The 14551-nt window shown below is 38.3% G+C and overlaps 1 protein-coding gene across 4 annotated transcripts in view; it reads left to right on the top strand.

The window, feature by feature from the left end:
* nipbla (NIPBL cohesin loading factor a) overlaps positions 1-14551 on the top strand; it is a 54144-nt gene that overhangs the window by 3830 nt on the left and 35763 nt on the right. For all 4 annotated transcript variants that reach the window (XM_067439591.1, XM_067439594.1, XM_067439593.1 and 1 more), the window contains exons 3-5: positions 6967-7132; positions 8585-8721; positions 9006-9117. In XM_067439591.1, coding sequence (XP_067295692.1) covers positions 6967-7132; positions 8585-8721; positions 9006-9117 — 415 coding nt within the window. The remainder of the gene's footprint in view (positions 1-6966; positions 7133-8584; positions 8722-9005; positions 9118-14551) is intronic.

The raw sequence follows: 14551 nt of genomic DNA on the forward strand, positions 1-14551 counted from the left end.
GGCCGGTTTGGACTACACCCCTGCACTTCCTTCAGGAATGACATCACTAGAACCGTTTGTTGACTAACCCTCCGCCCACAAGAATACGCAAAAAAGGGGGCGTGTTTTTGTTGCTCTCCCACGTGGAGAAGAGCGCACATTGAGCGCTTGCATCTCCCCGTTATGGTAAGAGGCGGGACCTTTCCGGGCAAAGTGCGCTAAGCTGCTGTCCAATCACAACACGGGAAGCGCTGGCCCAATCAGAACTCGTTACGTGTTTCTGAGGGAGGGACTTCATGGAACAAGGAATCATCAGGACGTTTTAGGACAGAGAAAACAGCGCTGTACAGATAAGTAAACTGTGTGAAAAATACTGTTTTTTTTACATGCAAAACATGAACTCATGTTATATTGCACACTGTAAACATAATCAAAGCTTCGAAAACACGCGAAAAACGGGACCTTTAAGATGCAGCCCACATAGATAATGACAACAGGACGCCAGTGCGTCACGTAAAGTTCTTTAGTGCGCTGACATAACTGCAATGTGAAAGCAAACCAAAACGAACCAAATGCATACAATGTATCAAAACACGAACTTTGGTTCGGACCTTGGTGCGGACTTTCAGGTGTGAAAACGCCCTTAGTTAACTTCACTCCACAATAAATCCTTTCAGTGCTCCAGACTGCAACCACATGGTTGCTTTTTGCAACTTTTTTTTCCTGCAGGTGCGGCTACATTTTGTCAGTGGTGTCACTGGTGCCGCTACCACATTGCCCAACTGATAAGAGCTGTCTTTTAGGCCCCATTTACACTGCATGGTTCAAGTGACCCAATTCTGATTTTTTCCTCTCATGTGGCACAGATCAGATATGACGTGAACATGTCATATCAGAAAAAAAGATCCGAGCCTTACTCATATGTGCTAGTAAATCCGATACGCTTCGGATATGTGCATTTGCGTCTGCCATGCAAGCGGTCAAATCAGATATTTCCAAGTAAATGCGAGTCGTATGTCATTGAAAAATGGACGGAGGCTAATGATGTCAACTCGGGGCTCCTCTTTTTTTTCTCTGTCTAACAAGAGCAATGTTATGCTGACCTTTAAAGTCAGTGTGGAAAGCAAAACATTGAATCAATTATTTTGTCTGCGTCCATTGCATATCGTGCCGTTTTACTTCCTTTTCCGGATCAGAGTGTCTTTGGCTGTTTGGCCATTGTATACTGTAAATGCAAATATCGGATACGTGTCACTTTTAAAAGATGAGGTAAGCTGGTCGTCAAAAAAAATTGTCGCAAATCGGACCTGTGCATCAAGGCCTACAGTGTAAATGTGGCTTTGTATTGCATATAAGAGAAATATCTAGCAGCAAAAAAAACGAAAGTGAAATGAAACCAAGGGGGTAATCTAGCGCTCGGAAAGCGTTCCACCCATAGGGGCGGCCATTGCTAACCAAGCCATCACCTGCTGTTAGCATCCCATTGACTCCCATTCATTTTTGAGTCACTTTGACAGTGAATAACTTTACATCAGAGGTGTGTAAAGACTCCATTTGTCCATTGTTTATTTCTAAAGAAACACGACAATGCATAAAAGGCTCCATTACCTTGTATCTTACACTATCGCCCCGTAGAAGCTGTTTTTGTAAAAATAGGCTAACTATTGCGTCATAACCAACGCGACCCTGTCGCACAGTTGAGAAATTACCGTATAGACAGGAGGAGACGCTCGCAGGCAATCTTTTATTGTCTATGAGACAGTCGGGGGGACGTGGAGACATAAAGTCTGATAAAGTCAAGGGGTGAGAATGGGGAGAAGCCCATAGTGAGCCAAAAGCAACGGGAGAAAAAATTTAAACAACGTGATTCAGCTTTCACTTTCCACAACTACTAGAAGACCTACAGCTGTCCGACAGGTTGCTCACGTCACATCTACGTCGTCAAGCTCAGTCTGAGCCTGCGCAGTTCGCTCAGCCATCAGGAAGTGAGTGCCCCTATACTGACATCACTTAACGCCGTAGAAGTCAATGGGATAGCTCTGTCCATTTCTTTTACTGTCTATAAATGAAACTGCACTACTGATTTGAGCCGAGCTGCACAGACCATTTATAAGCAATACTAGATAGCGCAGCACGAGCTCAGAACAGGCACTACCTGGCTTTGATTCTCGATCATGGGAAACCATTACTACATGGCGCTGGGAGCTTTTCCAGTGAGAAACTGCTTGAATTTGCTGCAGAATTAACCGCATCACGATCTCACGTGGGAGAGCAACAAGACCACGCCCCCTTTTTTGCGTGTTCTTGTGGGCGGAGGGTTAGTCAACAAACGGTTCTAGTGACATCATTCCTGAAGGAAGTGCAGGGGTGTAGTCCAAACCGGCCGTTCGCTTTAGGCTTTGAAAGGGAACTTCTGTTAAATAAAATATCTCGCTTGGCATTGAACTTTGAGCTTTATAATTTTACAGGTATTATTTATGCTCTAACAGCAACATTACACACTAACTAAAGTTTGAAAGATGGGATCGCGAAGAACAGGACCTTTAAGCGAAATATATTTAGCATATTTAGTCTAATTTAGTAGTTTTATAGAAATTATTTATTCTGTTTTTCTCCATTCACAGAAGTTTTGCTGGTGCGTGATGACGATGTATGAATTCTTATGTTATGTTGTTTATGCTGCTATTTGCTCATGTAAAACACACACACACACACGCACACACACACAGACACACACACACATATATAAATAAAATATGGAAAAGATGGATAGATGTAACATTAACGTTGAAAATCAATTTCTTTGGAGAGAAGTAAATACATTTTTACTTCCGAAATTCTACTATTGAGTTCTATTGCTAGATTATAAAGATAATTATTCCTTGAAAGAAATGTGCATGTGAGGTCATTGTAGTTCATAAGGATGGTTTCCTATAGGGTTGAACGATTTTGGGAAATAATCTAATTGCGTTTGTTTTTAAAAGCTCTTTTAAAAACAATTTATTTTCAATCAAATTTTCCGTATTATTCAACAAAGATGTGCAATAAATCATTGTATAGTAATGGGGGAATCTTTAGACACCTCATGATTCGATTTCAAAACAATTCTTGAACTTTTTTCTTATCTTAAATAATAAAACTTAAAACTATTTTTTTTAATTTTAAGTATGCCTACTTAAATTAAAACAGTTGTATTTTAAGAATTTTAAATATATAAACTAATATAGCTGCAAAATATAAAAGCTAGTAAATAAGAAAGGACAAAAAACATATTTCAAGCAATGAACGAAGAGTGCTTTCAGTATTTAAGAGTATCTTTAAGAGTTTTCTCATCTTTACTGTTTATTAATAATTACAGACAGTGGGAGATTGTCCTGTCTGTTTAATCACTTAAAGGTGCCCTAGAATGATTTGAAACAATATGTTCAATTGTTCTCTGATTTCTACATAGAGGGTAGGTGGCTTATTTAAGGGCAACAATTGTTCAGATACAGTTTTACAGATCCATTTACAACCCTATAAATCGTCCCTAGGATGTAATGCTCTGTTTGTGGCTTTTTTGGAAGCGTCATGAATATTATTGTTGAGCTCTGCTCTGATTGGCTTATTTCAGCAGCTCACAGCAGTTCAGTGAAGCGGCTCGTGAGTCCTGACCGTCCTGACAGAACACAGACCGACTGAATGACACTTTAAGCAGAACATCTCAAATGAAGATTGATAAAATGCAGCTTACTTGTTTATTGGTCTTTTCTGATCATCCGCGCTCGCGTTTGTGCGGTGTCCAGATTTCAGTAATTAAACCCCCCAAACAGAGCTTTTCTGTGAAAAAAACCCATATGCTATTCGGTGTTTTACCCAAACATGTCCAATCTGGCAACCATATGCACACGTGGATGATCTGAAAACACTCAGGACTCACAAGCCACTTCACTGTGTGTGCTGTGAGCTGCTGAAATAAGCCAATCAGAGCAGAGCTCAACATTAATATTCATGACTCTTCCAAATAAGGCAAAAACAGAGCATTACGTCCTACGGACAATTTATAGGGTTGTAAATGGACCTGTAAAACTGTATTTGGACATTTTTGTCCCTTAAATAAGCCACATACCCTCTATGTAGATATCAGAGAACAATTGAACATATTGTTTCAAATCATTCTAGGGCACCTTTAAGGAAAATACCAGTGGGCAAGAACACACTGTAAGCGCAACATCAAGTGAAGTTTCTTACCACACATATCCCTGAGCAATGAATCCCACGAATTTCATTGTGATTCGCTTTAGGGCTGCACGATATGAGGAAAAGTTGCGACACATGACTTGCGATAAATATTCAAATGTGAATGTTAGATATACTGTTCCCATGTCTTAGTGCTTTAATAGGTTCTTTGCGAACATAGAACCTAAATATTGAATGGCCTCTTCCTACTGAATAAAGAAATCAGAGAGAGAGAGAGAGAGAGAGAGAGAGGGAGGAAATGTAAGCAAGCAGAATACGGGTGTTTCTAAAACACAAGCACCGCCATTGTGCACCTGCAGGTAAAATCTAAACTCAGAATTGGTCCAGAATCTTTGGAGAGAGGATATTTTCTCCAACGCCTATTGTATAGTATAACCAACACAATTTTAGATCGATTAAACAAACTGTTCTTTCCTGTAGGCCAGGCCTGTGTGCCAAGTGGATTCTGCTTCTACAGACAGCTCACTTTTCGCGTGACCAGACTGTAATCGCAGCCTTTGCTGTTACATTTTGTTTTATCATATCGCAATATTATTGCAAATGCTTTTAATTTTTCAGCCCTAGTTTCCTATAAATAAATAAAAAACCCAAAAATGTATTTCTCATAAAGCAGTCTAGTTGTATCTTCTGTTTTAAACGGGGTATTTCTTTTCAGAATTTACTGATCATGTCTGGATGATCCATTTTATAATTAAGCAATATGAGAGAGCCTAATGCACATTTTTGCATAAAATTGTTCCATACATATTTTTTTAATTTTCTCCACCATTTAAAAGTTTGGAGTTGGTAAGAGTTTAAAAAAAGTTGGTAAAAAGGTAATAATGTGAAATAATTACTATTTAAAATAACTATTTTATATTTTGAAATATAATTAGCTCCTGTGATCAAGGCTGATGATCCTTCAGAAATCATTCTAATATACTGATTGGCGCAATAATTATTTGAAATATTATGTATTATAAATGAACCGTGATTTTTTTTTTCATTACCGGTTGCAATTATCTGCATGTTTATGTGCCCGAGAACCGATATATAGAACTGATATTTATTTATGGTTTTATTTATGGTTTTAATTCTATTTTTGACTATTATATCAGCACTGAACTGAACAAACCGTTTTATTAGAGATTTTTTAAATACTGTAATTTGTTATTTCACTCCCTCCATGCATACAAAACAAAATGCACCATATCAATAAATAGTGTGTAGGAGCACAAAAAATACAGTACAGTGCACTGTCACTAAAATGTCTTGATAAATAAAATCTTTCACAAGGTTAACAAAAAGATAAAGCATATAACGTGTAAATATAATTCTAACAAATGAAAAAAGCATAAAACATTCTAAGCTGCCTGAATAAAAAAAAAAATACTGCTGTTGCATCTTTTTATTTATAACAGCAGTATATTAACAACAGGCAAGTTTTCAAAGGGAGAATATAAATAGATGACACTGGACTCTATCAACTCCCCATAAATCTAAGCATTTATTTTAAACTAAAGTTTTAAAAAGTTTCTGTGTTTGAGAACGAAACACGCTGGAATATGGAAACAATCTTGGATAAATAAACAAAATTTCCAATACATCAGCGAAGTTACAGAGTCCATCTCATCTGTCATGTAAATCAGAAAAATTAAAGTTTTTGTTAGTCTGTAAATTATAAAATACTTTCTGACGGAGTGCTATTTTTATCAGTGCGTTTACACAGAACATCTCTCGCGGAGATGATTAGTTTCCATAGAGCTGAATTTACTTATTTGCCATAAATCGACGCGTACAGCAATCAGCCGGAAGTTAGTTATTTTGTCTAATAAAGTTTTAAATATGGATATTTTTCTTGCACAAACGCACCATTTCGCTTCTAAGGGCCTTTATTAACCCCCTGGAGCCATGTGGAGCAGTTATATGATGAAACGATGCACTTTTATGGACTTCATAAACGAAGCAACAGTTCACTGCCATTTATAATGCTTTGATTAGCCAGATCAAAACATTATGATTTTATTCAACTGAAAGAAAAATGTTGCAAAATCAATACCTGATTATGGGAAAATATCAGGTAAATTATATATTGGTCGATCTCTATTATAAATCTTGATAACAGTTGTACTGCTGTAATATTGTTGTGGAAACCATGATAAGTTTTTTCAGAATTCTTTGATAAATAGAAAGTTCAAAAGAACGTAATTTGAAATTAGAAATATTTTGTAACATTATTTTAAATTTAAATGTATTTATTATTTGAACCAAATACATTAAATATCATTCTTCCACTGTAAGATACAATTATGGATATATAAACAATAATATTATTCTTTTGCACATTGTTTTTCACATTGTTATTTAATAAACCATTTTGTTTGCATATTTCCAGAATAACTGCATTATTTTTACTTGTATACATTATTGTAATAATATTTTTCTCATACTGTCTTTTCCTTCTCAAAGGCTCGTTTATATCCTTTGTTTTTACTGTAAATTATCATATGTCAGATTAAATGTTACTTTAGTCCTGTTTAATATAGTCATTTAATATATTTTGATTTCAGAGTTTTTCTCTGCTACAGTGTCTGTATTATCTTCAAGTTTAGCTAAAAAAGTTGCTTTCCTGTACTCTGTAAAATAAGTGTTTTACATTGGGTGGGTCAGAACATCTCTGACTGCCCTGTAGATGCCTGTTAGATTTTACCCTGAGAGCTCTTGTAATAAAGAAAGCATGGCCTTATTGCACTATGTTTGTGTGTACAGTGTTGAACCAGCTGCCCCTGCCCTCCCCTTTACCGGGCACCACCACTAAGAGCCTGCTGTACAGCGGGCGTGTAGCTGAGGAAGTGGGGCGTCTGATGGGCTGCCGGGATGAAACTCTAGTCTCTCAGCTTGCCAATGGCCTCAGCCAGGTCGCCTCGGAGCACATGTGAGTTTCTGCTTACATTTGCCCTGTACATAAACCACACACCTGCATGCCTGCTCTGTCTCTTCCTATCTAAAGGCCTGTTTATACTTCATTTTCCACATTTCGCACAGCTTTCAAAGTATATTTAACAGCGGATAAGAGCAGATGGGTGTGTTCAACGCATGCACAGTACATTGCATTTTTATGCTGTACCAGACGTCATTTAGAGGACATTCACTCGAAAGGATAGAAGAAGAAAAGTAGTGGATCCCCCATTGCGTGCGAAGTTACAAAACAGGAACAATGGAAAAGGATATGCTGCTTTGTTTACTGTTTTGTATCTCTCTTTACTAGGGCTGCCACTAACAAATATTTTTTTATATTGATTAATCTATCAACTAATTTATCGATTAATCTAAACAAATAATTTTCCACCTAAAATTATTACTTAAAAATATTTAATTTAACTTGCAACTTTGGCATTCAGTAGTGTACCATAAAAGAGTATAAATGTAAACAAGCCCTTGACAAAATGTAAAACTAAAAGAGTAAAAATGTAAAAGAGGTACAAATTTGTAAACAAACATTAAAAAAAAGAGAAATCGGCAAATACTTTTTATATTGAATCTGTACAAAAACAAACTATCTATGAAATGAGATGCTAGTAACACTTCACTGGATATTCTGTATCATAGCAAGCAAAGAGTCTCAACTGAGCCAGCTGAAAGCGGCTGGCTGTTTAAAAGTGTTTTGGCAGCGCAGTGGGTTTTTTTCCCTTTAGTTGAGGCTTTTTTTTTTTAAAAACAGTCTATGGTTGAGACACATATCCATGGAAGTGCTACTAGTTTTTCATTTGGTTCCTATAATGTTTATATATATAAGAATGCCGATATAATGTAAAGTATTCGCTCTGGCTCTTGTTTTAAGTGATTTTGTTCTGTTATTATGCTTGTTGTTATCATCGGTTGACATTGTACAAGCAGAATTTGGCGATTGGTTTGTTGTATTTGTCCCGCCCCTCCTCCACTGTGATTGGTCGACTGGGTGAAAAGTGAAGGTCATTAAGAATTATTAGGAACACTATTTCAATTTCTCATTAATACAATTATCTTATCAACCAATCATATGGCAGTTGCTTCAATGCATTTAGGGGTGTGTTCCTGGTCTCAACATTCACCTTGCACACCATCCATGCAGTCAAAAAAATTGGACTGCAAGCAGACATGTGCGTGGTTGTCTACAGACCCTCCTAATGAAGAAAATGACATCACTTCGACAGTGCACAGCCTGTTACAGAATGTGGACAGCCAAAGTATACTTTGGGCTTAACTCTCATAAATTCATTAATCATCTAAAATTTGCTAAACAATTTTTATGCCTGGATTCTGTGATTCTGTCTATTTTCTGCATTGGTGAAATCATAGGGCCCTGTGTCAGTGTGAAATGAAAAAAAATGTGAAATGTTTTCCACAGAGAGTTGAAGGACAACCTGGGAAGTGATGATTTGGAGGGAGATGTTCCAGTTCTGCTGCAGCTTTTGCTGTCCAGGAACCCAAGCATCTTCAGGAATAAGACTTCACCCGGCACTCCCCAGTATCCGGCCCAGCCGAGTAAGAGTCATTTTAAGTACATAGGGAAATGGATATAAATAAAAGGTTAACAGATTGCAATCAGTTCAAACTGAAGAAATAACAGTTTTATGTACAATGCTGTGGGGATGCTATTGCTTTTGTAAACAGGGGTTGCCAGTTTGCTGTTAAGTGTATGTGGTAGAAATTCACCTGTATGATGTCTGGTCACTCATTGGTAAAAATCAAGCAAAATTGTAGTTATTACAGTTGCTTTTCTGCTTGTTTCTCATCCAGACCATTTTTCACATTCTTGTTTTTCACAGGTATAAGTCAGCAATCAATGGCACCGCCTTATAAAATCACACATGGCTCCATGCAGGGAAGCCCATCCCCTGCCAATTACCAGCAGGCATCGATGTCCCACAGCCCCTCTGGGTGAGTCTGCTTTCTGAATCAGTTTTCATGGGGAGGACTAACTTTTGTTTCTATTTGTGTCACTTCAAGTTGCTTTTTGTTGTACAAAACTAACCCAACAACTGCTGTTATTTACGATTATTGCCGGCATCCAGCATGCTTCAACTACAATGTTACGTGTGGGGTTTAATTAGGGCCCGAGGACCATATTGGAATTGCTCGGCCTGTTATTCTTCTTCTCTGAAATGAATAATTTTTTAGGGCCTAAACATGCTCGTAGTACTTTAATAAACGAGATTTAATCAGATCAACTTCATATTTGGTCTAATCTAAAGGCCGTTACAGCGTGAAATCGCCATGATCTCGAGTTTTCGTGTCCGTGGCGGCCTAACAAAGTTCAAAGTTTCGTCATTAAATGGGAAGCTATTATAAGTCAGGCATACAATATCCGATCTGCCTTAAAATTTACATGTTTGATAAGTGCCATGGCCTGAACACATCTACATGTAAATTTTTATCATAGTGCCACTTGCTGGTTGCAGGAAGTGTGGCAAATACAAATGACTGACATATTCCTCTTATTTTTATATACTTTAATTCATATTGCCCCCCCATACTCTGTTTCGGGTACGAGGGCCCTTTCATTGATGATTGGAGCTTTAAAGGGGGGGTGAAACACTCAGTCAATCTAATCTCAATCTCATGTCAATCTTGAGTACCTATAGAGTAGTATTGCATCCTTCATATCTCCGAAAAGTCTTTAGTTTTATTATATTCATAAAATAAATATGGGCTGTACCGAGTCTTTCCGGAAAAAAACGAGCGCCTGGAGGCGTATCGAGTGGGCGGAGCTAAAGAATGACGAGCGCGCAAAGCGGTGACGTCCTCAAGCGTGGAGGAACCCCATAGCTATCAAGCTCTGCTAATAGATATATGATCCAGGCTGAAATAAATTGAACAGGAGAAACAGCAGCAGCAGGACGTCCGTCTCTGTTGTATGTACTGTTTTTACTGGCCTGTCAACATTTGTGTGTCTTTACTCGCAGTTTATGAGGACATGATTCGGTTTATGGACTATTGTATGCGACTAAACCTTAGCAGTAGCAAGCAAAACGGTTTTGCACGTCAGACTAGTAGGGATGGGTACCGAAAACCGGTATTAAACGTGCCCCGGGGCTGAATTTTGAAAGACCGTTGTATCGATAAGCTCGGACGTTATCGGTTCTGCTGTCGGTACTTTTGAAAATACACGTGATGAGAGAGAGAGAGAGAGAGAGAGCTCCGCAAACGACAGCCGAGGACAGAACCAAACATTCAAACGTAGCCTGGTTACACTTTAGATCTGTGATAGTCTGCTTTTATTTTAGATTTTGTCTTCCAAAGATTATAATAATAATATTTATGTCTAGCCCAACTTAATTCCCTTTGCAGCAGTAGCCTACGCTGTCATTTCTCCAAACTCAAACGTAATGACAGAATCAGCACGATCAGTGATTGTTGTAAAATACAGTCTAGCCACTGTTGGTAAATTGTGGGACGCGTTTAATAATAAAAAGAGCGATTAAATGCACAAAAATGTGCGCAAGAGATTGTTCCCAAGTCGACGCGTGCGCTCTGAAACAGCCACAACGAGACGAGCAAATTACACTTTCGGTTTCACACTCGTGTCTAAACGATCAAATGTACACAAACATCTATGGCAAAATGAACGGCTTGGAGAGTCTCTTAAACACAACACAATTTGTGTCTAAAATGGACGTAGTTATTATGGATATAGTCAGGAGAAAATATAGCTCATCTGCCTATTATCAGTCGCCTATAGATCTGCACGTCTGTCTTAAAGAGGCAGCAGTGTAAATAAACATGCTGACGAATTACTGCGAATTAAACAACCAAATGCAAAGAGAAAATCACTCACAGCTCTTGCATGAATAACTTCAGCTTTAATAAGCATTAATTTGGCTATTTATGATGAACAGTGTTATTTTACATTTGATTAGTAGAATTCTTCCTGAAATGAAAGCACTGCATGTGTAGGCTGTGTATTTTTGTTAATTGTGTGTGTGTGCATATATATATATATATCTGGGTTTCCGTTGTCCGGTAATTACCGGACATTGGCCGGGAAAAAAATTAAATGTCCGACAAAATGAAATCTTTTCGGTCAAATTGTCAGATTAAAACTGCCTCTTATCGATACCGTAAGCCTGCGACGTGATGCCCTCGCTGTCATGACAGCGCTCCGTGGCTATGGAGGATTGCAATTCTCGGCAGCCTGCGAAGCAGAGTAGGCCTATGTGAGCGGAGCGGAGTGAGGAGTGGAGCGGCGAGATTTTGAATGGAGTGAGGAGCGATTTTTTAAAAAGTCGGAGTGTTGTGGTTTTTACTCGCTCCGAGAGCGCTCCACTACCGCTCCATCACGAGAACAATTTATGACAACAGGCCGGCACAGCACTACATTTTTCGCCAGAACTAGAGCGTAGATCGGCTCAAAAAAATAAAGCCCAACACTACCCGAGCCCATGCACCCGAGAGACCGGCCCTGCCCGTGTAAGTATCGAGAACGAGCCTTTAAAGACTAATTAGCGGAGCGGAGCCGGCGTGATCAGCTCAATAATCCGCAGGCGTGCTCATGAACCCACCGGTAAAATGATGTTCGTTCAAGTCCAGCTCAGACATGACATACATCTGTAGCTTACTATACTTGTTGTAGCCTTTAAACAGTGTTTTTTTTTCTTCATATTTATGTTTAAATATTATAATATTATTTTTAGATTTCATCTGATTATGATAAGTGCAAAGATGCGAATGGGTCAGACATGATTTTGGTGGTTATATTTAGTTTAATATTAAGTTTTGTTTTGTAAAAAGCCTTTCTTTCGTTTTGTACAAATTGTCTCTTAATTTTAATAAAGGTTTCTTCGGTTAATTGCATGTATTTAATAAATACGAAATAAATAAGTAGACTAGGTCGCGGAAGCCATCGCTTTCATCATGAACTGAAGCGCGTCTCAAATAAACTGAAACTCGGCAGTTTTAACTGCCTCACAGACATGAGGAATATGTAGCCTAATATGTGTAGAAACGAAAAGATTTAAATTAGCACATGGTGCAGTGTTCAGAACTCACACGGTAAACAACCAGCTGGATACAGATGATCACGGCGATGGGCATGAGCGGGGACGTTAAAGTTGAAGGGATTTTTTATTTATTTTTTAACCTTCTACTGAATCTGATCGGGTGCAAGCACATTTTAAACAGGTAGCACCTATTCACACACGTAATTTTGTGAATAAGTAATTTTGTCGTTTTCTCTAATGCATTCAAAAACATCTTGTAGTGCTTACCTGCTTACAGTTCAGTATAGGCTATACTGTTATATTCTATTATATGATTTTGTCATTTCACACGGTGGCCAATTGAAATGTTACCAACTAAATGAGACATACTGAGTTTATAATTAAATTTATTAATTGCGTTTAATTATTGCATCTAAACACAATAGTGTTGTGCCAAGATTTTTCACGTGAATAAAGGCAAATAGATTTGCACACTGCTTAATCCCTGGTCTAGTCTGTTAAACTTGTCAGAAGTTCTCGTTTCTAATCTGCCCTCGTGGTCTATTTTTTCTCTCATCAAAACCGAATATCATCAGTGGCTGTACATCAAGAGCAGGGACAGTTTTTGTGCATTTTGTTTCGCGATCTGACCGGAGCAAATAGAAAGTCTCTGCAACGGCGTTAAGCGTTAGATTAAAGCGCTCGTCTGAAGACTACATGAGCCGCGAGAGAAATCTGCAGCACTGATAACAGCGGCAACGAGCGATCGCCTCTTATTAACAAACGAATGAAATTATACCCTTCTAGTTAACCAGAGATGTTTTGTTTGAATTAGTTAGGTTAATCCGTGAAGCAAGATAAAAAAGTGGTGGGGACATGTCCCACCTGTCCCACCCGCAAATTACGCCTATGAGTTAAAAAAATTGGTTAATTGACGCCAAGCGGACGTTCATGTTTTTTTTTGTCTATTTGAAAGTTAGGCTAATAAACATGTTGCATATACGGCCTGATTATGTGTTTTTTTTTAAGTTACACAAACTGCTTTCAGGAATTTTTGACCGGCATATCATCAAAATGTCCGGAAAACGAAACCTCTGCCGGTCACTTTGACCGGCACCATTTTTTTCTAGCGGAAACTCTGATATATATATATATATATATATATATATATATATATATATATATATATATATATATATATATATATATATATATATATATAAAAATCTCAAAAAGTACCGATAAGAATACCGTTAAAGTACCGGACCGATAAGCAGTATCGGTAAGAGTAGTAATACCGTTAAAACCTTAACGATACCCATCCCTACAGACTAGTGTAACGTTATACAAACAATGGAGTCCGTTAGCGCATTTGAATGACGCGACAACAGCATAGACATTTGAAGCAGTTTTACTCACCGGCTGCTTCCAAAGCAGGACCGAACCTTTATCGCTGGGACCGCTCCGTCAAAAACACACTTCTTTGGTATGATTTGGTGAAGTCCTGACAGCAGTGACTTGCTGTGCTGAAGTGTTGAAGTTGCTTGATGTCACAGATAGGAATAAAGTGGAGCGCGGCGGGAGTGTATGGGCGTGCATTTCCTCTCTCGCTCTAGTCACATGCGCGCGCGCACTAGTGTTGTCAAAAATATCGATATTTCGATATATATCGATACTGGAATATCTGAAACGATACGATTCTCAGTTTTTACAGTATCGATATTAGCTGCGCTCTCCTCTCCGACCGTCAGCGAGCTGACACACACCGGCATATTCTCACTCAGCCCGGTTAACCTCTGAGCACAGCGAACGCGCGTTCTGCTGAACTTTTTCCTCATGACAGTGTGTTAGTGTTAGTGTGTGATCGGTCTGAATTTCGCGCGGGATTGCACATAAATTAATTCTAGCCTACTAATGCCCGCAGATTTCGTGCTCCACATCTGAAGCGCACACACACATAGCCTACCCTAATAAAGCCGCCTCTGACATGATACAAGTGCAAACATTTGCTTCCTTTTCCAGCATATTGGTCAAATACACTCAAAGAATTATCAGTGCACATCTGGAAGAGTATTAACGTAAACACAGTCGCAAACAGTTCAGGAAGAACGAGTAACAGGAACAGTGTGGATCCATGCGTCTGTTAGTCTTAAAGGGACCGCAGTCATTTGCTATTCAAACTACAAAAAGACAAACGATCAGCTGCTCTTGACTGATCAACTTGTGTAACTTTAATAGTTTCATCTGTACGCTATTGAATTTTTTACAAAGAACATTATCCAATGTTGTTTTAAATGTAATTACTATGCATTTTTTTAATTCAGTTTCTTATCTGAATGTTAGACCTACCTGAAAAAATAAAGCAGTCTTTTTAATTTTTATCTTCTATTCTATTG

Source organism: Pseudorasbora parva, chromosome 3 (genome assembly GCF_024679245.1).
Source record: "Pseudorasbora parva isolate DD20220531a chromosome 3, ASM2467924v1, whole genome shotgun sequence".
In the NCBI taxonomy this organism is placed as follows: Eukaryota; Metazoa; Chordata; class Actinopteri; order Cypriniformes; family Gobionidae; genus Pseudorasbora; species Pseudorasbora parva.